Raw genomic sequence first — 24026 nt, forward strand, 5'->3', positions numbered from 1 at the left:
TTGTTTGTCTCACAGACTCAGCAGAGCACAAAGGAAGCCCCCCCCCCCCACACACACACACAAATAAAAAGAAAAAGGTCTGGAGAAGCGTGACCACTGAAGATAATTCCAATAAAAGCTTCTATTCATGTTGTGCATGTGTGCACTGCAAGTGTGTGTGTATCTTGTTGTGTACACTGACAACATGAGCGTGTCGTGATGTGTTAAGGCTGGAGTGATGCTGGGCAGTAAGAATGTGAGAACCATGTACTGAGACAAGCATGAAGAAATGCGGCTCAGATGCAAAGAAACGCTTGTGTCAGCACAGCTCTCACAGTCACATCCCCATCATAAACCTGGCAAACCAGCCCACCAGTATTATAAAGGGCTGACACTAACATTTTCAACAATTTTCATTATGATTAATATATTATTTATTTTCCCTGACTAACCTATTAATTGTTTGGTCTATAAAATGTCAAAAATTGTGAAAATTGCCCATCACGATTTCCCCAAAGTGATGTTTGTTGGTTGTTATATCTGACCAACTGTCCAGAACCTGAACCTTTCAGTTTAATAAAATCTAATGTTTGTAGCATCTGTGAGAGCTCATAACAACAAAGCATGTCAGACTCTGCAACTCTTTCTTTGTGTGTACAAATGCAGAAACCATGCAGAATTGAGGGTTTGTTTCTCAGGGCTCAAAAATATGTCTGAGAAAGGCAGCAAATTATGATAAAATGTCATGTAGTGTACACTTTAGTAGTCACCTCTCTGACTGACCTAATTTACTGTTCAGCTGACCTCATGAGTACATTTCCAAAGCTCATTTTTAAAAATTGAAAAAATTCAATAACATTTCCCCAAACTAAAGGCTACATCTACATCACCATAAAATGTTGTACATTTTTATGTAATTTTCAAGGATATAAAACTGAGAGAAGCTGTGAAACTGGATTGTCTGACATTGTTGCTTCATAAATTAACAAAAATGAATAAGGTATAAACATTGTTGATGACTTATTTTCTATCAATTGACTAATTATTCCAATCAAAAAAATAATTGTTGATTCTCAACAGGAGTATTAATTAGTAATACAGCACAGTATATCTTAATAAACTTTTAATTCTAAAACCAATTTAAACATAATACAATGAACAGCAATAAGGTTAAAGTGCTCCTTCCAGCCATGTAGCTGTTAAAGGTATAAGCAGGGCTTTCGTACACATACAAAGTCACCAGAACACTAGCTCAAACAGCAACAAAAGCAACTGTGATCACAGTGTTAGCTATTAAACTCAAAAGCAATTTTGTAAATGAAACGTGTTGTGCCAAGTTGGGAATAGAACAGCACAACAAACCCTCACATAAAAAGTCTTTTTAGGTATCCCTTCATGTGTCTGTGCGTGGTTGTGTGTCTATGAAGAGTGCACAAGTTTGTGTGTGTGCTTGCAGTGATTGCACAAGTAGTAATATCATGATATGGGTGTTTAAGTGCTTCTCATTATCAGGAGTGCCGACCAGTCCTGCTAAGCTCTTTGAAGATCTGCTGTTAACTCAACATCACACAGTATGCACTCAGTTATGGACATCATAGACAGAGACTGCCTTGGCCGGCGGACAGACCATTTTCAGATGGGCACATTAATAGGGAGATGAATGGACAAGATTCCCATGGACTGCACAATTTCCTCAATAGGCTGTTGCATATCACACATGAGCACACACACAGTTCTAGCTGTAGTGCATCGCGAGTGCATGCTGAAGCTAATCGGTTTAACTTGGCAGTAGTCCCAGTGATGTCAGAGTAATCCCTCATTAAAACCCTGATGACATCACCACACTGGTGAGAGTGTGCAAGAGCTGAGACCACATGCTTATGGAGAAGTTAAAAGGGTGTGTGTCTATGTCCGTACAACGTGTGTGTCTGTGTGTGTGTGTGTGTGTGTGTGTGTGTGTGTGTGTGTGTGTGTGTGTGTGTGTGTGTGTGTGTGTGTGTGAGAAAGAGAGGGATACCCTGGCAGTGAGTGCCAAAGGTGCCCTCATTGCAGTCCAGGTAATCCAGGTTAAGCTGTTCTTCAAAACACACAAAGGGAACACTACCGTCACATTGGCTACCTTAATCATACGATGTCCTCATATGCAGTTTATTAAGTACACCTCCCCATTCCCACAAACAAACCTCCAGACGAATGAGTAAGGCAGCTGCAGAAAGGGTTGATAGAAACCTGTTAATCCAACGTGTATACATTTGCGAGCTGAAATGAACTGCAGACTACAATTCAAAGCGTCAACAATCATTGACTTCCGTTTCAAATTCAAAAATAACACTGTTTTGAGTTGTGTTACTGTTATAAAATAGAATAATGTATGTGTCTGCTGATGCTGTCTGCATCAACAGTTAGTATTAAACAATAGTAAATCTCTGTACAACTAATATGTATAAAACAGGTTTTTCCACACTGTTGTCACATATTTTTATTCCATCATTCCAGAAACATTTGCACTCCTGGGATTTCGCTGCACTACGATGTCTAGATATTACCAAAAAGTGCGAAGTATCCACAAAAAATATAAAAAAAACCCAACTTATTTGCTAAGAGATTTGAGGAGAAATGGCACATTCAAGCTACATGTATGCAAATAACACAGAGGAAGAGTGATGTGCAGAAGAGCGTTTCAGGACAACTTCTCCTAGTTCCGTGAAGAGAAAGATGATAAAATGGGCCCATTAAGAAAATGGGTCAAAATGGAACAACTGAAGGGTGAACCACCTAGTCTGAAGACGTGGATGCCAGGGGTTGAATTTATTGGCAACAGCATGAATCCTGTCGGGCGTCAAAATTACAGATTGGTGGCGGTGCGGACGTAAATGCACAGGGCCTCTTTATACTCCATTATGTTTACACTGTCAAGATTTTGCAGGAAAATAAGACTGACTTTAGCATACACCATCACCCCCTGCAGATAGTCAAATATCAAATACCCAAATATCAACCCAATGAAAGCACATTTTAGAGGACATGAAATTTGCTGCATGACTGTGCTGTTAGAAAGAACAAAATCCCTGTGGAAGAGTCACCAAAAGGGGGTCAGTACTGGTTATGTGAACCAAATTAGGTGGGTGCTAAGTATAGATATTCAGTGTTGTCACAAATGTTCTGTCATTGTCTGTGTTCATTCCTGTCCCGCTGAGAGAGTGTTATTCTACACCCTGCAATGTGAGAGTCTGTCTTACCGGATGGATGAGAAGTGTAACAGTTAGGGTTGCACAAGTGGGAGTGAATTTCCTCTAAGGAAGCTCTGTACAACTGCATTCATAATATGCCAGTGCATGCAAAAATACAGAGGAAGGTGAATTATGTAGACTAAACACCGTTTCTAAAAAGAGCTTGGATATGCAGAGTTTGGAAAGGAAGTCTGACACAATGCACAAATAAAACTGGACAAAAGAGAAAAAGCTGAAATAGACAATTATCAAAGAAAACTCTTATTTTTTTTACTAATTGGGTTTTGTGAACTCAACTCTATAATACAGCATTTTGTTTGCCAAAATTCTGTAAACAAACCCAACCCTACTAGTCATTCACCTTCCTTTACCCTCACAAGTTCCCTAGCAAGCATTAGCCGGAATTATAATACTGTATAAGTCTGTAATATTTCTAAATCCAGCCAGGTATGTGTGCACGCATGTCTGTGTGCGTGTGTGTGAGGGGACTCCCTCTCCCGGCTTATCCTTTTTAATCTGTTTGTATGCCTCCTCATAAACGCTGTCGTCATCATGGCAATCCTAATCACCATCATCGTCACGAGCAATTCCCTCCTGGGATGAACATGGTCATCATCCTGCTTGCCCGCTAATAAGAGGTCATCCCCCAATGTTTGTGATGTTCCGTGTCTTATGTCCGTAACACAGACCACAAGGGAGGTGATTGAACTAAAAACAGCTGGCAGAATCTGAGGTCTTCCAAGAATGAGTGTAATTTTCTTGGATAAGTCAACACACACTTTGGAAATCCAAATCTAAAAGGGGTTGCCCATTTAGTTGCGGCCTCTCAAAAAGCAACAGCCAAGAAATCAAAGCCAGATGACCCCCCACCCCACCCCACCTTCACACACACCCAGACAGAGAGCAAGCAATGACGGCTATACCCTTCAGTCTTAGTGTATTTTGAAGAAAACCCCAGGGCTAGGCCTCTACACTGTTTTCCTTGAAACTATTCTCCACATCTTTTTGTTTCATTACAACTGTTTGTTTTTTAGCAGTGGTGGGAGTATATAACAAGCTGCTCTAAGAGAGCTGCTTTGTTCCTGCAGGAAAGGGCCTGACCATGATAACATCTGTTGGCTAACCGCAGGTTTTGTTTGGGTCAAATAGTGACGTACACAGCGGCACTCCAACTCACCGTAGACAGAGTAATGATATTTCCAAATTCCTTTGTTTTTTGCCACTGAATCAGCAGTGACGTTTGAATGTCAGGAAAATAAGAAAGATTTTATACTGTATACAATATAGTTGAAAGGTCCTTGGTAGAGTATTGCGGTGGTCATTAGGGAGGCAGTTTTCAATATGGCTTAATTCCCAAGGGACATCTTCAGATGATTCAAAGCTACTCAATTTACAAAAATGTAAAACAAAGAAAATTTGGTAAATCTTAACATTCAGGAGGCTGAAACCCATTTTGCTCAATTGATTGCTTCAGTAAAACTGGTCATAAGACGCCATCTTGATCATTTATAATTATAAACACACATATTTTATCCAGAGGGCTGATTCTAAAAACAGCCAGACAGCTGACAACATGGGCCCAAGAAACGACTAAGTCAAGATTTGCCTACTTTTCATTTTACATGTATCTATCACAAACATCAGCAGTCACCATCTGCCATTGCACTGGCAGGCCCAGCTCCCATAGCCCCAGCTTTAGCTTGTAACATTTCTATTTTTGATTTACGCTGAGCTCATGTAAGCACCTGCAGCTATCCCCTCGCCTCCAATATGTCTGGCTGCCATGCTGTATTCTTATTGATCTGTCCATCTTCTTGCCTCTGTCCCAGAGATGAACACAAGATTGAATGCCCTATCTAGCAGCTGCTGTGTGGACAGCAGCGACAGACAGTACAGGCTGAAATTAATAAAATTTAAATTAAATGGATATTTAAAATGAATTTGATGTCAAAGCTGCCCCCGGGCTTTTAAGCACTGTGGTTCTTGTATGTGTTTATATGTACTCCAGTGAGCAACTTATGTAACTGTGGTGTGATATAGCCACACCTGTTGAAGCCAGTGGGATGGCTATAATGAGCACATTGTTCCTCTCCGTCTTACTGCTCTGTAACTATTAATCATTACAATTATTAAAGACTCAGAGGAAAATACCCATGTCTCTGCTGTAGTTGTACAGAGGAAAGCACAAAACTATACCACCCTGCATAAAGACAGTCAGAGATTTTATAAAGATATTTTGGGGGCTTTTATGCCCTTATTTGATACAGTTGAAGATAGACAGGCTGAGGAACACAGTCAGTGATTTTTGACATACTATTATTCATAAATTAGTTATATTATCTTAAAATGCTGAAAGGAGTTTGTCACAATTATATAAACAGGCAAATATGCACCAAGATTGACTCATTTTATTTGTTTGGGTGAGAATTTTTTTTTAATGATGCTAATAGATCTAAACTGTGTTAGCCTATTGTTGTCTGCCAATGGGAAAAGTGTGTTTTTTGCTTTGAGATGCTATAATGAGTAATGACAACACTGTCTCGAGATATTGCTCATCCTGCACCGCATCTCTGACCTGAGGGGTATGTTTGGTGTTCTGGAAGGGTGTGTGTGTGTGTGTGTGTGTGTGTGTGTGTGTGTCATGTTCGAAAAACACATGAGGTGTTTCTATGTAACACATAAAGAAAGTAAGGGAGGGGTGGGGGGATCAACTGTAAATAAGTGGCAGAATAATACAATAAGAAATCCAAGAGCGGCAATGTGCGAAAGAGAAATTGGATGATGAAGCAAGTGGAGGGCTTGGAAAGAGAGAACAGCCCAGATTGGGCACGAAGACTCTTAAGATTGCCAATACTGACTGACTCAGTGTGTGTGCACAGACAAACACACACTAACAGCGAAATGTCCTGCAAAATAGGTGTGAAATAATGAACTGATCATTTAGCAACTCAAAAGAGGGGCTCATTGAAATTCCTCTCGCTGAAACAGTGGAGTCTTTGTGAGCAACAGCAGTGCGTGCTACCCTCTATGCAGATTAAACTGAGAGCCTCAACCATATCAGTAAGAACATGTCTGTCATGCTTCAAGCAACTTCATAATCAATTTAACACTGCACTGCCTGTGGGAAAGCTGGAGTAACAACATATTCCAGTTCATTCTCACCATCACAGCACTTATTCATACACTGCAGACCTGACTTTAATATCAACTGAAGCTATCGAAGAGAGTAGTAAGTCATGCCATTTTCACAAGGTGTGCGTCACAGGATCTGCTATAACTAGTCATAGATCTTGTGATCAGAGTGGGCTTTCACACCATGCACAGATGTTTGACTGATTATATAATTTTAAGAAATGTACACTGCTAACAATTAATGATTTTGAATTAGTCTGAAAATAGATTATGTTGTACTAATCAATATGTTTATGTTAACAAATAATGTGTAATGTCATGAACAACCTCAACTTTATGCTGCAAATTGAACATCTTTCAGGGCATTATTTCGGTTTTATGGCAACTTTACTATTTTCACTGTCACCGCTCTCATCGACTTAATTTCCAACCATGGCAGGCAGCTGTTTTTTTAGTGATCTGATAAAAACACTGCACACTCCTAGCAAAGTTAACAACCAGCTGGTGAACTTAGCGGAGAAAAAAAAAAGCCAAATATTTCAAATGAATTCCAATGTTGCTCCATGTCTGCTGAACGTGTAAATAGGCAACCAACAGCTCTGCCATATCAACATATGAAGAGATAATATCGTAATGCAGTGTTTATAGCTTGTCAAAAGAACAGTTTCATTTTGTGCAACTTAAACTGTGGACATCTGTATTTGCAGTGACAATATTTAGTGCATATCAAAACATATAAGATATTGATATTTGTTTTTACTTGCTTGTAAAATAACAGTAAAAAAGTGAAAGTGATAAGATGCTGTTGTCACTGGTAGAGGTAAAATAGTGAATACTGTGTCCTCAAAATGCTTTTAATCCCCACACACAGGTCTGCTTTTACACAAAACCGCCTGGTTTCTGAGGGAGAATGTGGCAGAAGAAAAAGTGTTAAGAAGAGAAGAGTGTTAGACTGTGTGGTCCTATCAGGGGGGGTGAGTGGAGAGCACCCTAATAAGGCTGAGTACATCAGCATAACCCTGCACAGTAGGCTGGCAGAGATTGATGCTGCAGGTGAGCAGTGGCTCTATACTCCACACACACAAACACTCAGTACTGGTGGACCTCTGGGACAACAGTGAGTGATGACTTTGTCTCCTCAAAACTGACAGCAGGTCTCTGCTGTCTCCAAAAAGCCCATTTCAAAAGCTTCGCCTGAGTCCCAACAACTTGGAGTGATAGAAAGTAATCTAAAGTTTGGCTGAGATTGACCCAGCGGCACCAGAATCAATGACAATGTGCAGTGGGAGAAGGCCTCAAAGAAATGAGATAACAATGCCTTGTGTCTTGTTATCTTACTGACAAAATGTGCTACTTCTGAGGTATCCACCCTTGGGGCCACTGAGAGAGAGGAAGAGAGGAGGGATTGCGAGAGTGAAACTTGATGTCCTTTAACACCTTCCTTTAAAAGGCTGAGAGAAGCACACCAAAATTTCATGTAGAAACATTTTCTTATCAACTGACTATACACACCCTCCAACATTTAGGAGAGACGGTGAGAGTAGTGATGCAGCAATGCATTTCCAATCCCTGTTTTCTAAATATAGCCTCCTCTTTCCTCTCCCCCTGGTCTCCGAGGCACTGGATTCACTTAATTGGATTACTACACACACTTTTCATTTCCTTTCTGGTTAGTGTTTAATGAAGTTTAGACAATCATACATCTCAGTTTATTCATTGCGGTGCTCAAGGCAACACTCTGCACATTTAAAAATGTAAGATGAAAACAGCGTGTCAATTATTACATCACTCCTGAGAGTCTCAATACAGTACATTAGGGGTTTGTATGCAGACTAGAAGCATAATAATCGATAAAGATGCTGACTGTAACAATAACCCTATAATGCAGTGTGGCCTGCTGAGAGAGAAAGAGCGTTTGCCAATAATGTTCCTCAATGGCCTCAATAAACTCTGGAGTGACAGGTATGTGGAATTTGCAAGTCCAAATAAACACAACAATACATTTACTGCAAGTATTCATGTCTGAGTGAGTGCATATGCATATTTTAGACATACATATATTTATCTTTTGTGATTCACTACCCAGATCCATATCACTGTGTAATCTTTATAATCTCTATTCTCTCAGTGCTCCTCTGCTTGTACACCACAGGTCTGGCACAGAAAGAAAGGGACTGGTCCATTATCAAGGTACAATGAATAATACAGATCCTCCTGAAAGCTCCTCTGGACTCGAACACACTCACATACACTACCATGGCGCATAGCTTTACTGTGAGGAGAAAGAGAAAAAAAAATCCCTGCCTGAGGTTTAAATGGAGTCTGACAGGCTCGTCTCCCATTTTCAGAGACTAATGCTCAACTCTGACAACCATGACAGCCCTGAATTGTTGTTGCAATGCTGTCACTAGATTTGCTACATCCATCCAATTCAGCAACACAATACATTGGAGCAGACTGTAAATTACATCTTAGTTGGATTTCTCTTAAATTAATAAAAGAATTACAGCAACAAGGGAAGACTGTATCAAGTGTTAAAAGAAACACAATTTCTCTCTTTCTCTTCACTGTTCCTATGATATTTGTGATAGTGCTTATTCTTTTTTTACTTTTATTATATAGGGCTTATGACTTTCGATTAAAGCAAAGGAAAAGCAAATTAACTGAATGAGGGTTATATATAAGCATTTCACTGTAAAACACCACAACAGATACTTGGTGTAACTTTCTATTGATTAAAACAATGACTTACCAATTACAAGCTGACTATAAAAACTTGCTTTATAAAATGTTTATACAGCCTTTGAGTGCATGACAATTGCTACCAATGTGTGTGAAGAGGAAATAAAGAAACAAGGATGTTTTGCTTTATTTCTGTTTACAATATATTCATGGATTACCAAGGAATATTTAACTTTGCTTCCTGATTTAAAGGCCATCCCTCTTTTGTGTGTGTGTGTGTGTGCGTATACATGTGTCTGAGTAGCTTGGTGGACACACTTATGTTTTTGTCTGTGCTTTGACGTCTGCACAGAGTTCAGCTCTTTCACTGTCTCTGCTGAAAAGGTCAGTTAATGTCCCTCTATTTATTCAAGTCAAAAATCTACTCCATTTATTATGGGATGTTGAATTCAACACTAAAACCTATTAAATGGCATTATTAGGCACATCTCGTCCTCTGCAATATGAGCAGATGTATCAGTCGAATCAATGGCTGCTATTGATGAGTACAATTTGTGCCACATACAGTGTAGATTGCACTGACATCTGATCTAGAGCTCATCTTTCCACATCCTCCTGCCATTTCCATGCATCATCCACTGGTATAAAGAGAGAGAAACAACAGAGAAAATGATGAACTATGTGTGCATGTCTGTGCTTAGCTTTAAAACAAAGCATAGGGGATACCCAGAGGCCCAAGGCTGTTTTTGACTACAAAGAAGACAAAAAATGTGGTTAAGGCTGTAGTGACGCGTAGCAAGCATAGCATGTGTATGCATGTGTAGTGTCACACCACAGAGAAGAATATTACCAAACAGTTGACAAACAGGTCTGATAGACGGCAGTTTAAGTAACCCTACCATTTGTTGAATTGGTTTATTATCTTTTTCTTGATAAGAATGAAAAACAAACCACTGGAAGAACCCTGTTGGAAATATGAACAGTTCATATCCCAACAGCCCACTGTGATGACATCACTGATTCCTTTGTGTCCCTCCCAGTTTATAACATAGCTGTGAGACAACAATTCCCATAAGACACCCAACCTAAGTATGACTAATCAAAACAAGACAGCAGAGAAACCCAACAACACAGCACTTTTATCGAGATGTTTTTCCAGCTAGTTTTGAAAAGCAGTCTCGATTTCAGCATTATGTACCTCTGTGTGCCGTCTATTTCTGACTGACCCTCCTGTTTGTGGATGAACTTGGTGGGGATTTAGTGTGGGAGAAAATGACAGGAAATGTCTGGCCCATTTAACAATAAATTTCCCTGAATACATCTAAGCTGGGAAAAAAACTGCACTGGGCTGGGCTAGGCTAATCTTAAGGGAGCTCGAGCCATATCACAAAAACAAAAACACATGCCAACACATGCATCTACACACCAATTCACATTTTATGTATTGGGAATGAGTTCAACATATTCCTTTATGTGTGTCAACATGTGTATGTTTATGTGTTTCGGTAAACCTGTGAAATGATAAACTAATACACAAGAAGTAAACAAATTCACATGTTTGTATAAACCATCACCACTGTCAATACTCACCATATCCAGGAGTGCCTCCTAAAAGGAAAATGGCTGAGGTGCATCATGGACCTGTCACTGGTAACACCTGGACATTGTCCAGGCTTCATAACGAAGCTGTGTCAGGACTGATCCTTGACTGAGAATTTAAGAATTTGAGAATTTATCTACAGACACTGTCCCACAGTATCCGCAGGCCCCAGTGCAACATGTAGTGTCCCATACTGCAGTCCACTGCTGTGATGCACCCATTCAGACCAGTCTTCCAGTAAAGAGCCCCTTCTGAACTTCCAACCTCACTGGTCCTAGTGCATCACTGCAAAAAGGGCTGGCTTACATCCAACTCAAATAAAATCAAACAACATAGCACCATAAAATCCACTGAGTTCCAGAAGAGAAATAAAAAAAAACAATAAATGAGACAACAAAAAAGAAACATGAACTGCAAGCAGACTTGAGCCCAGTGTGTCTTTCAGTAAGAGTCTCAGCAGTACGAGCTCACAGGCGGCCACCCGGCAGGACAAGCTAAGCTCTCCAACCGCTGTTCTTTTTTCCGTGGGATTCTTCCGGCAAAGGTTTGGAAATTACTGTCCCACATCCACATGGTGAACCGGTTCAGGGACTCATTCCTCCGGAAAACATTCCTTTTCCTGACAGCCAGCGACGCCGGTTGGAGAGGCAGCGGTAGTCACACCAGCATGACAGAGCATGTTACACACAGAGTCACTCACACACTCACATTTGCTTTCATCCTCTCATATTTGCCCCTTTTGTCTCTCTTACTTTACGTCTCCCTCTCTGTTCTGCCCTTTTGCAACCTCCCAGGGAGGGAAGTGAGGAAATGGGGAGACAAAAAGAAAAAAAAACAGTGTAGCGTCTCTTCAGAATCTCCCCTTGTCTCTGTCTCGCTCGTCTCTCTCCCCCTCCCTCCTTCCTTCCTTGCTCCAGTCAGTGGGATGTCCTGACCCTGTGTAAGAGGTGTGCCTGCTCCTTCAGTATCCAGTCAGCTAAACCTATTGATCCTCTTACCACATGCTGCTCCACTTCATTCAGAGAGGAACAAGTCTGCACATGTACAATTTGCATACACACAGGACTGCACATATAGACACAGAAAGCCTCTACTGTAAAAAGTAATATGGGCAAAGTGTTGACAGAAGTAATTCCCCTCATTTCCTCCCCTTAAATCCATCTTCCGCTCTGCCTTGCTTTTCTAAAGTAGTGTGTGTTTGTCTCTATTATAGCCCTCCTTCGTCATAACAACGCAAGCGCTGGTGTTGCCCCTGCCAGTTTGTTTTTTGTTTTTGCTACTCTAAGCACACCCTCCATCTGTCTCTAGTGTCTGCATGCATGCCAGTGAACCATGAAATTTCAAACCACACAACAAATGACTTAGAAATTATTTTTCTCTGCAATGTGTGTATGTGTGACATATAGTTTGTACGTGTCTTACTGTGAAAGCATGCAGGGGGCCTCTCAAGGTACGTTTGTTTCAAAAAACTTGTTATACAGGATGTCATTGGCCTTACTGCAGTATAATGCATTCCTCTGTTCTTACACCAGTGGCTTTGGACTCCAGATGGAGTCTGTAATCCTGCCTATAAGCCAAACAGCAATCAAAAAGAGTAAATGTCAAATTGTCTTTTATATCTACTCAATTATAACGATAATGAGATAAATCACAGCAAATCTACAATTTATGTAATTCATTGTTATTCAGAGTGTCTGTGTTTGCATGCGTGTGTATAAGTGACTTTGCGTGCACATATTAGTTTGTGCATATGTGTGCAAATGGTGTTGGCACGGAAGTTATGAGCCGAGGTTGGGGTTAGCACACTAAGGTTGCGTCTGTGTGTGTGTTTTGCATTAAGAGCCATAGCTGTGGCTAAGCTCCAGTTGCTGCGGTCTGAAAAACAGGATCCAGCCCTGCTTCTTACACACATCCTGCCCAACACACACGTCAGCAGCCTCTCAACTCCTGCCAAAAGTCAAACCACCTCACAGCCTATGTAAGCCTGCACCTTCAGCCACAACAACCACACTTGAATAGGGTGGAGGAGTGCTGAATGTTGAGGAATCTGCTTGCGGGAAAATGAAGACAGAAATGCAGCTCTCTGGGGGGATGTGGGTAGTTTGTGTGTGTAGAGGGGCAGGGTTGACAGTCTAGGCAGCAACAGGGAGACAGAAATTCAATTTAAAGGGCTTTGAAGGTTAAACAAGGAAGCAGCTAGAAAGCACTGAAGCACCTGTTATTCATTATGTACACATACAGGAAAAAATCAACTCTCCATCTGTCTCTCAGATTTATTCTTAAAACAAGACAGACATCTCACGTACAAATGGGAATCGGGGCCAGCACTCTAATAATAGAATATACTCTGTATGTCTCTGTGTGTATGTGTCTGAATGTGTGTGGTATTGCATAATCTTAGTCCCTGCTTTGGGGGCTACTGGCCCCTGCTGTACTAAACACTGGTGAGCTGTCACGACTCCTGCAACCTGAAAGAGAGAGGGGCTGGATGAGAGGGGAGAAAAGGAGGGTTGAAGTGGATGTACATGCAAGCATCTTTAGAAAAAGGGCAATGGTGAGGCTTTTCTCATCACTCTGCAGTAGTGACACAACCTTGAAACAACAATATGTGCTCGACAGGGAGCTAACACAATAACATGTTACAGCCATAAAGTACTGGAGCAGTATTAACCCATCGTCATCTGTGACCCCTGCTGGTAAGTAGAACAATGTATTTTCCATCTACAAAATATCACATCATATTTGAATCAGCAGGCCTTTTCCATTACATTAGTGGTCTGACATGGCTTTCTATAACTGGGCATCAGGGGGAAGGAGGCTGGATTACAGAGCGGAACAAGTACATATCGATTTCACGTGTACTGACATTTACCAAAGTACTTTTCTTCATTTATCCGCAGATCGATGTCCAGAGAGCGCAGGCTGAACAACCTCTACAGTCACATCACAGAGCTGGTCCAACAGCATGTCCTGCCTACAGTATGACTGCTTTAGCTCCAGGTGTTTTGCAAAACAAAACAGATATGATGTAACTCTTCAAGTCACACAACCTGAAAAGGAGTGTAAGGTAAGCTTTGGAACAAGAAAATCCATATATGGACAGTGACATTTCTGTGTAGCCAAATGACATTTCTATGCCACATTTAGCATTTAACACATAAAAAAAAAGAAAAAGAAACCACACATTTATAGGCATTTGGTGGTGAAGATACTCTATCATCATATTATTATATAAATCCCACATACTTTAGATTCAAATAGGGAAGCACATTTCTCTAGAGATTGAGAGAAAACTGGGCCCTCGTGCACGTTTAGTTCCTTTGAGGTAGGCTAGCTGTCCATCACTCTGTGTGTGGCTGTGGAAATGCCTTGGGCCCGGTCCTCCTCCTTGCCATTCACAGATGGTTATGCAGTGGCATTTGAGCAAAGGTTAACTCATTCCCCCTTTGAATCAGATATTTGTAATTCGATTCCCACATCTAATGGGGACATGGAGGCTTCAAGGGCCATTTGTAGAATGTGAAGAATGTTTAAGTGCCCAAAAAAATTGCTCACTTGTGGAGTGGAGAGGGTTTTTCGACTCATCAAAATCATCGACTTGATTTTAAGGCAGGCCAAAAGACAAAAGGGAGGAGCTTAATTTTATTAGAAAAACGTGCAGGGTTACAACAAAGCAGCAGCTGTATTCAGTGGTAACAGATACATGTACATAAACTGTGTACTGTACTGTGAGACTACATGTCTGTCTGCTGCATATATTGTACTCCATCAGTGGAATTATTCTTAAATACTGCATTTTCAAGATGACAAATTCTACACTTCATTTAGTGTGATAATATTTTATATTTATTTGTTTGTTTATCTTTATTAAGAAAAACAAATTTGGCTATGACTATTAGCACCAATGTGTCAACGCACTAAAGATTATCCTTGAATTTCCATGCATTTTATTTACGCATTTCCTTAATGCAACATTACCAACATTTATCTACTGCCAAAAAATACCTAGCTCACTGCTCACTATAAGAGCAACATCATGACTGTGCTCAGGTCTTACAGTCTAAGTACAGTGTGTGTTGTATTAAATATGCAAGAGTATCAAAACAAAACTGTGTTCAAAATTAAATGCTCCTCACTCTAGGTTAAGCTGAATTTCAAAGCGAACTAATAAGGCATATTGCGCCTGATTACCCACTGAAATGCCACAAAATATCCATCTATCCATTTTATGCTGCTTATCTGGGTGTCGGGTGGCAACAGGCCAAACAAGGTAGTCCAGACGTTAGCTACTCCTCCAAATCAGTCCCCTCTGGCTTTTTCTATCATTGCCCACATGAGCATTGAAGCCCCTCTGCGGTATCCTTTTCAGGATCCCACCGAGAGACTGCAAGAAGGCCAGATACTCCAAACTGCTGTTCAGTGCAGAGGCACAATCAACACTTCTTCTCAGCAACTCGTAGTCACATAGAGGCGACCCTCTCATTCTCCGGGAATGAACTCCAACACAGCAACATTTAGCCAGGGGCTTGTGAGTACGCCCACACCCACCTAATGCCTCTCACTCTGGGCAACTCTAAAGCAGGAGGCAGTCCAGTTCCTCTCCAGGATTTTGGTTCCAGACCCGGGGCTATGAGTAGATGTAAGCCCATCTATATGTACTTGGTACAGCTCAACCTACCATACTAGCTCTTGTTCCTTCCCCACCTAAGAGGTGACGTTCCACATCCCTAGAACCAGTCTCCAATGCCAGGAATCAGAATACCAAGATCCCCTCCTTTGCCTGCCATGTTGTTGGGCCCACGTCTCTATTTTGGAGTGTGGCCACCAGATGATCACCGACAAGCTTCCTTCCCAAGTCTGACTTCACAAACTGGGTCCCCCAGCAAAATGTGTGTTACTGTTACACAACTCATAACAAAATATGTATAATAATACAATGTCACAATATTTGCATTCTATTCTCTTTCACTAAGTGCAACAGAAAGGAGACTAATTCAGCCCTCATTTATAAATCTGCTCAATCAGATGGTGGGCCAGGCACCATGATTAAAAGCATCATGAATAACTGGTTAAAAACCACCACTGTAAGTGGTGATATCCATTTTGACTGCTTTATGAGGCAGTTTCTGAGAGCAGGTACAGATGGGAGCATATTGAAATATCAATGGTCCATAACCCAAGGCAAGCTCCACTACAACACCATCTGCTGAGGATGGGTCTCACTAACAGTTGGTGCAATCAACTCTGCTCTTCCCTGTGATACCTTCATTATCCCATTACATTGACAGAGAAAACATCACTTTCACTATCTTAAAGTGTCAATACTGAAATCAACAGGACATGTTGCAAATACCACTTTGTGTACACTGTTATACACATCCTACTTTGTTTCTGGGAACCTCCCTATACACAATGCACTACAAAGGGTGACAAAGGGTACAATGTGTACACTTTACAGTATACTATTTTTCAAACACTGTATTGGCTAACCTTACCAGTTGCTTTATAAGAGAAAAACTACTACTTTACTAATTGCTACAGAATAGTCACAAAAACTTTAAATTAGACCTGGTTACCTGTGGATTTGTGTTTTTTTTTATTTGTCCAATTTTTAAAACAGCACAAGTTCAGTGTGCTGACAAGGGAAAACATCACCCTGCTCGTTGTAAACAGTAGGATATGTCGGAATTTATTGCTGGCTGGTTTTTCCCCCTTGACGTCACAAATTGCAGAGACTTGTCCACACAAGTTATAACAATGGGGAGGCCACATTCTTTGTTTTGATGAACTAACAATATAAGAGATAGGAGATTTGGCAATAACATCCCAAAAGCCAAATATACTGGCAGTCAAAAGTAAGAAAAAAACATAAGTTTCAGTTTGTAATATATATATATATATATATATATATATATATATATATATATATATATCATATATGCATGTCACTCCAATTAGGTACCTGTAGTAGTACAATACTGTAAATTTGTCTTGACAATCAATGCCACTGTTCCATTTGCTTTTTACATATGCTATGCTGCAGGTTGACCTTTCCAATACACCTGCTTTCAATAAAGCACTAATTAAGAGTTGCAGACCTGCGGGACTCATTGCAGGTTTTGGAATTTACCACTTAACGTCAAAAATTACACTGGTGTGTCTGCACAAGTGAAGCACATGGAGAAGCCACATATTGCAGATTCTTTATTTTCATTTTTGAAAGTGGGTGATCTGATGAACTACCAATATATAAAAGATTTACAGCTTTAACAATAACATTCATTTCGTTCACTTTTCTGAGAATAGGAGCTGCCAATTGGGTAAAACACAGAATCTAATTAACTGTTAAATAAATACATTAATGTTGAAAAGTTATTTAAGCAGTATACATGCAGTTCTTAAGCAGTGGAGCAGATGTACTATGGAGACAAATGCACTGATTCAGGTCACAATGTCCAGATTGACCTGCCTCCTTCTCTTCAAACTTTCAAAGATATCTGAAATTTACATGTGCAATAAGTATCAAGTGTTCCAACAGTTACTTGCATTGTGCTTCTGATCTGCTACCATCACAGAGTAAATAGGACCAATTAGCTGCTGCATTGCACTTTTCAATGAGAGCTTGGTACTCGTGTCATCAAATTAAGCTCATCCGCTCACCCTGCCGAAGCAAGTGCATTTTCAAAGTGGGTGACTCTGGGAGCATGCTAGTTAGGTTGTCAGAAAATATTAGTAATCCCCAGTCAGTTGGCTGTATTGTATCAACTTTAAAGTCCAAGGGCTCATTAATTTCACCACCAATCACCATTCTGCATAGTGACAATGCTCAAAGCCGGCAGCTCTTTATTTATTTTGCTCAGTGACAGATGTATATAGTGAAAAAATATAATATATAATTGTAATTTTTCCTTTGTTTAAAGTGCAAACATTAGCATAAACTGCTGTGAATGATGCATCTTAATTAGTATACATTTGAAAATGAGCGCATCACTTTCACAGACTCCCAGTCAAAGCAGAAGCTGGTGGAAGTGGGCTGCCCTCCACTGATTAAAGGGCATTAACACTGTTTATATAGAAATGTTGTGACGTAGGTCGATTCTATCTTAGCATTTGTCTTAAAACGTGAAGGCTGATTTCAAACAGTAGAGGGCATGTTGAGACATTTTTCATCCACAAAACGAGATTTTCAAATGTGTTTATAATTTAATAATTAAAAATAATTTGAACACCAGCATTGATGCATTTCATCACAGCATAGTCACATACAGCTCAAAAAACACGTTTTAGGGTAAAGTAAAAAAAAACAAGTATGGATGTTGAAATTACTGACTGTGCTACAAAAATCTTTGACAACATAGAGTATATTCGTCTTACAAATGATATTAGCACTGTCTACATTCTTTTAATGTACGTTGTTGGCTGACCTTTTCTATTCCATTAAGTTTTAATAAAATACTTATTAAGAGGGCATTCGACATGTCATAGCAGGAAAACCACAGGTGTAATTCATAACATTAATAAAGGCTGCAAGCCATTTAGTTTTACTTTTTCCAGGGACCACAGTGGCGACTCCCATAGAAGGTTAGCGTAGTTGCTGCTGGCATAAGTTATATTACAACTGAAGAGTATTACTTCACTGAAAGAAGAGCAAAGAACAGCACTGAAGGCTTTTTTACATCGAGTGTACATGTTGGTTGAAGCTCACTTGCGATAGACAGATGGTTCATCCAATCATCAGTATTTTTTTGAAAGTGCTTGCCCATTTCCGAACAGTTTAACGACAACTTCCCAGATGGTTGTGTGTAACAAACCATCTGGTGCATTCAGGTTATTGTGATAGATGGAGCTTAAAATAGCACTGCATTGCACTTGCAGGGCTATTAATTGCCCTGGTTTGTACTAGATCAATGTTTGTTTCTACAGGAGGACACAGGAGTGTAATTAGTTTCATCTGATAAATTCTTTGGCCCTACTTGCCTGTTGTCTCTGTTGTGGTTTTCACCTGAGAGCAGTGAGGACATTTCTCTAGTCTAAGGTTGTTAAAGATGTAGAAAAGTGACAAGATACACATTGTTTACAGATCAGTCTTGATAAAGATACATGCTTACAACTGCAACTACCCATTTCTCAAACTCTGCAACCCTGTCGTGTAGATCTACAGTTTGCTCCCACTCTTACCCCCTAAATATGTGTATCCATCCCATCCAGTACTCTCTACACATCCATTCCCAGCCATGGTGTCGGCTCTGTTGCTCAACCTCTCCAAAAATAGACTTTTCCTGCATTGCACCAACGTTGTGTCACTGTTGCAGCCAAGGCGCTCGACTAGCTCCCCCTGCACTGGCTGACTAGTCTGAGCCTTAATCACAGCACTGGATGAACTGAGTGTCTATCTGGGTGTGATTAGTAATTCCTCTGAGGGATGATATGACCCAATGATGACCTCCGGTGATACGCTAATTACTGTAAGCTCACGGGAAAACACATGTCCTCTGTTACACTGGTTTAATGAAGAAGAACTTAGATACCGTTCCGTGTAGTTTGTTTTTAGGCAGTGTATCTAATTTATTATCAGCAGTTGAGAAAAATACATAAGAGGATATTCTCATGCTAAATTACTGTTTCAGGATTTGTCCAACTATTTATTGTAGGTTTTAGCATTTTTTAATGTGAAGCTGAGGCTTACTGTAATTTAGCACTTTTCCTGTCTGTTCTGTTTTATTTATTTACCATGTTAGCACAAAAACATATTTCATTTCCAATAATGGTGAAAGTGTTTCCAATTAAAAAAAATCTAAGACAGGTATTAAAAACTGGATTTTGAGAGACAACCTTTACAAGAGCGGCAAATCCATTTTATCATTTATAAATCACACTTGCAAGTCAGACATTTATATTTTGTCATGGCATATGAAAAAAATTATGAAACCTTGTGGTTCTCCCACACATGCCAGTACAGCTTTTAACATATGCTAATTAGCACAAAACCCAATGTTCAGGTTTTATTTTTGTCAATATAAATATATATTAAGATATTTAGTAGTAAAGTCATTAGGATTTATCCTTTGGGGACCATGAATTGATGGTGACATCGCAAGAAAATATTCATTGAAGCTATTGGGATAAATCTGAAAACTATTTGAATGAACAAGAGATATGAATGACTTAAGGATGTGAATGGCTATTTTGAAGGAAATTTGCGTAATGGAAATTCATTGCAAAGCATTACTCTCTCATGTTTTTCTGTAACTGCCCTACATTCCACTATAGGGCATGAATTATAAAGAAGGAGCAGCATGTAGGAAAGAGCATTGTGGGGGACTTGTGTGACATTAAACTGTTAAAGTAATTACAGGTTAGGAGGAGGCTTGCAGGCTGTAAAATTATCTTACTCTGAAAATGGCTCAGTCTGTAACATTCTGTCTGCAAACTGTGGAGGAAACCACTAAACTCTGTCACACAGAACAGTACACGCCCTTCCAAAAACTTGCATAATGGGCTCATATTTTAGTTTACGTGCTGAGTGATAAAACACAAGCAAAGGGGCAGTGTGAATACAAAAGTTACAGAACTAGTAAAACACAAAATAAAAAAATGTCACGCTTATTAGGCGTCATCTGCTGGGTCACAGGGCCTTAGTATTAAAGGGAAAAGCCGCTTTTTTTTACAAATTAACTATCATCCAAAGTGTTGTATAACATGACCAATGTGAGGGCAGATATATCGAACGATGTTCCGCATTACCATTACAAAATATTGAATGCGAGTAACACATCTAAATAGATTTGTTACAGATTTATGTGTACTTCCAATTAAAGGACCAGTGTGTAGGATTTATTGGCATCTAGCAGTTAAGTTGGAGATTGCAACTAACTAAACACCGCTTGTGTCTGTATTTGACGACATGTGAATGAGAACTGGCTATAAAGTGTGTAGGAAAATGTGAAATGCCCTATCTATAGCCAGTGTCTGGTTTTTCTATTCTAGTCTACAGTAGAAAAATAGCAGACTGACCCCATGGAAGGCAACCCGCAGCGTCTAAAATGTCTTGTTCCAAGGAAACAAAAACATAATGATTCTTATTTTCAGGTGGTTATACAGTAATTAAATTATACCTATGAATATTTTATTCCATTTCTGCCAATAGACACACTGGACCTTTAAATGTCTATACAATACTACAGTTTTAAGTGTGATTGATTAAAAAACCTGGCAAAATGATGAATTATTGTGTAATTAAACCTAATTAGAAGTAAGCTTGTGATTGCAAATCTGATATTCAAGTGTCACATTTTGTAGCTTTATAATAAATATTATAAATAAATATTATAAATAAATTTGGGATATTGTTTGTTCGTTATGTACCAAGAAGCCTACCTGTCGAGGAGAAAGCAGGCAACTTCAGCGTCCCTTTGAAAGTCTTTCTCCTTCATTAGCTCTTTCCACCTGGGAAAAGCTACCCCGATGTTTACCCTCGTTTTTGAATTTGCCGGTCACATTGCCTTTTTAATTCCCTTTTTCGCTTTTTTGGCGACGAGGATTCCTTCTCCTGTGGCTCGGCATAAGTATGATTCTCCATTATTAACTAAAGTGCAGTGCAGACTTTCAAATGTGCCGGGGCAGTTACAAGCGCCTCTCGCTGATCTCCTTCTCCGTTATAGCTGGTTTCAGTCACGTGAGGCCGGCTCTGAACGAAAACGCGTTGTGGATTAGCGAGACAGGTAGGCTAGTGCTTTATGTCCCTCTCGGCGATTATAGTTTTTCAAAATGGCGGAACGACATGGGAGCCTCCATGGACTTGCCCGTCCAATGTATATACAGATAAGAAATTCTTCGCTTACGAGGATAAGTCAGATCATTGGCAGAGGTAATTTTACACCAATGAGGACACATTTATGAATGAAGACATTGATTTTAGCTAATAAAATACTTAAAACACTACACAATGTCCCTTTAAATAAGCCTAGGCACGATGGTTAACCAGTGGCCAGAAAGCTCGAGAAGAAAGTGTTGACTGACAATTTTCCTAAAGAGACGACCATTTGTGAACATCACTTATAAACACAGACTTCCAAGTAAAAAGTTTAATCATGATCACATTTCATTTTTTTGTTGGTATTCAGGCTACTGTAACCTGTGTTACCAGTAATGTATTACTCCATGCATATCATGGTGATAATAGCATTCTGTGTTTGCTCCACATGACATTTAAAAGTCAATCTTTCACCCCCCTTTCATCCACACCTCACTATCACCAAATGAAACCTGTCAGCCCACTAGAAACCCCGGGCAGGAGGGTGGTGGCTCAAGTCGGTAGAGCAATGCACAAATGGCAGAAGCAACAGAGAAAACATAATTTTTTTTGTACAATAGGTCTTTAAACGAAGAGAAGAGGAGAGGAATGGAAAAACATAAAGTGGAGATAGTCCTAGTAAATGTTTTATAATGTGCAGTGTTGTGCAACTGCAGATGAGATGGGAGGAGAAATTGAGTTTTAAGATGTGTAAATATTCTGTAAAAGTCAGTGTGGGGGTTGAAGTGAGAAGAGATCTTGTGTAAGCCTTGTTACATTTGTGTGAAATCTGTGTGAGGCTGGTGCAGGTTAAGGTTAGAGGGATGAACAATTACAACATCCTTTGTTGAACTGAAAGCAACTCATTCAGTCTCATAGACTCTCTGCTCTCTAAGAGGCAAAGACAGACAATAAGCAAAGACAATGAAGTAAACTCTACTTAATGGCTTGCACACAAACACAAACAGATGTTAAGTCCAGAAGAGATAGGCGTCATTAGAGCTGACTTGCCTGGGTGCCTTTCAGTTTTGCATATGTGAACTTGTGGTTGAAAACAGGCAAATGTGAATGACTGTGTGTAGTGCGTGCTTGCATGTGTGCACAAGCATATGGATATGTGTTCCAGTACACCAGTGTGTTTGATGTAGTTGAAGGCTCGAACAGACAGGCAAGTACAGAAACATTAACCACAACTCCTGTTTTTTATGACACGAGATCAAAGGAAGAACCTATTGCTTTACTGGAAACTATAAACCATCTGGTGGATCATATTTGTTGAAAACAGAGAAATTTGACTTGTGGGGAAACTGACACAGCGGGGAGGAGCACCGAGTAAAAACATCCCCAATTCTACTGGAGGACCCCCGTCTCTGGCAGGTATTCACCCCACTGAAGATACTGCTGAGGAAAATTCCACCCTAGGATATGTTTTATAAAGACCCCCTAATGTTCACTGCATTCTAGTAATTACTTCATAATGAAGTGGTATACCCACTCTCACAACCTGCATCATCTACAGCAGTACTGTAACTGTAATTAGGGTCTAATTTAGAATAGTTTTTTATGTTATTTCATGACAGATTTATTAATTTGTTTGTGGGGTGGGACATTATATACTTTGATGCACCAGTTAGGATTTATCTGAATTAAAAGTGATGGCAAAATATCTTCTTTTGTTGCCAATGTCAATCAAATCTGATCAAAAAACACCCACAAGTTTTTAAATGTTAAACTCTTAAGAAATAATAACTTTCATAGAGTCTTGTTCAGAAGAAGTGCGTTTAGTGCTGCCAGTGCACTCCAGTGTTGGTTGGAGAACATAATGATTTTTGTTACTTAGCAGCTGATGTGTTTTTTACTATTTCTTAAAGCACAAAATGTATGAGCTGCTCAGTGACCGAAATCCAAGTTAAGGGGAATGGTGATCCAGGACACTGACATGTACAGTCCTTGAACCCTGACTAGCAAATACAGGTGTTATGATAACTTCATACAATCAACACTTTGCCAGGTATTTCCAATAGATAACCGTTTTAAAGAGGATTTTTCCTTTGTACGCACCACATTGTCAGCTGCAGGTGTGCTGCTGTGTATGTGACCCTACAGTGACTTCTACTGTGAAGGGAGCATAGAAATAGTGAGCTTCCCCACAGAGATCAACAAAGTATCATGTTACGGCTATCATTAAAATTGTCCACAAAGGTAATGGGTATGCCATGGTGACAAGCACCTGCTCCCACTGACAGTAAAAACAGCTGCTTCTCATGGCAGAGTTATGTACAGTGGGTCACCTATTGTCCAAGCTTTGCCTGGTGCAGACATCATCCAGTCAGCCATTGTGTAAAAGAAGAAAAATTAACAGACAGATGCCATTTAACTATTTTTGATTAATTAAATACATCTTAAAGTAGCATGCAGATTAAATTGATCAAGTATACATTTGTATACTCTTTTTCCTCAATATTACAGAATAAATTAATTCTCTCCCTCCTACCTCCTCTCCAAAACACTCACTCTATCTATTTTTCTTTATAAGAGAGAAAATAACTCCCTGGTGTATATAACTGAATTCCCTTATAAGTGATGAGTATAAAGGGAGTACTCGTAAAAA

The 24026-nt window shown here is 39.8% G+C and overlaps 1 protein-coding gene across 5 annotated transcripts in view; it reads right to left on the minus strand.

Annotated features, from left to right (window-relative positions):
• The window catches only part of pde4d (phosphodiesterase 4D, cAMP-specific), a 172349-nt gene that overhangs the window by 41839 nt on the left and 106484 nt on the right, over positions 1-24026 (minus strand). Inside the window, exon 1 of one of the 5 annotated variants that reach the window (XM_051421460.1) lies at positions 10614-11809. The exons of the other annotated variants lie outside the window; for them this stretch is intronic. Within the exon in view, the coding sequence (XP_051277420.1) occupies positions 10614-10702 (89 nt within the window). The 5' untranslated portion in view covers positions 10703-11809. Of the gene's footprint in view, positions 1-10613; positions 11810-24026 lie in introns of those variants that run through there. 5 annotated transcript variants of the gene reach the window in all.

Source organism: Dicentrarchus labrax, unplaced genomic scaffold (genome assembly GCF_905237075.1).
Source record: "Dicentrarchus labrax unplaced genomic scaffold, dlabrax2021, whole genome shotgun sequence".
In the NCBI taxonomy this organism is placed as follows: Eukaryota; Metazoa; Chordata; class Actinopteri; family Moronidae; genus Dicentrarchus; species Dicentrarchus labrax.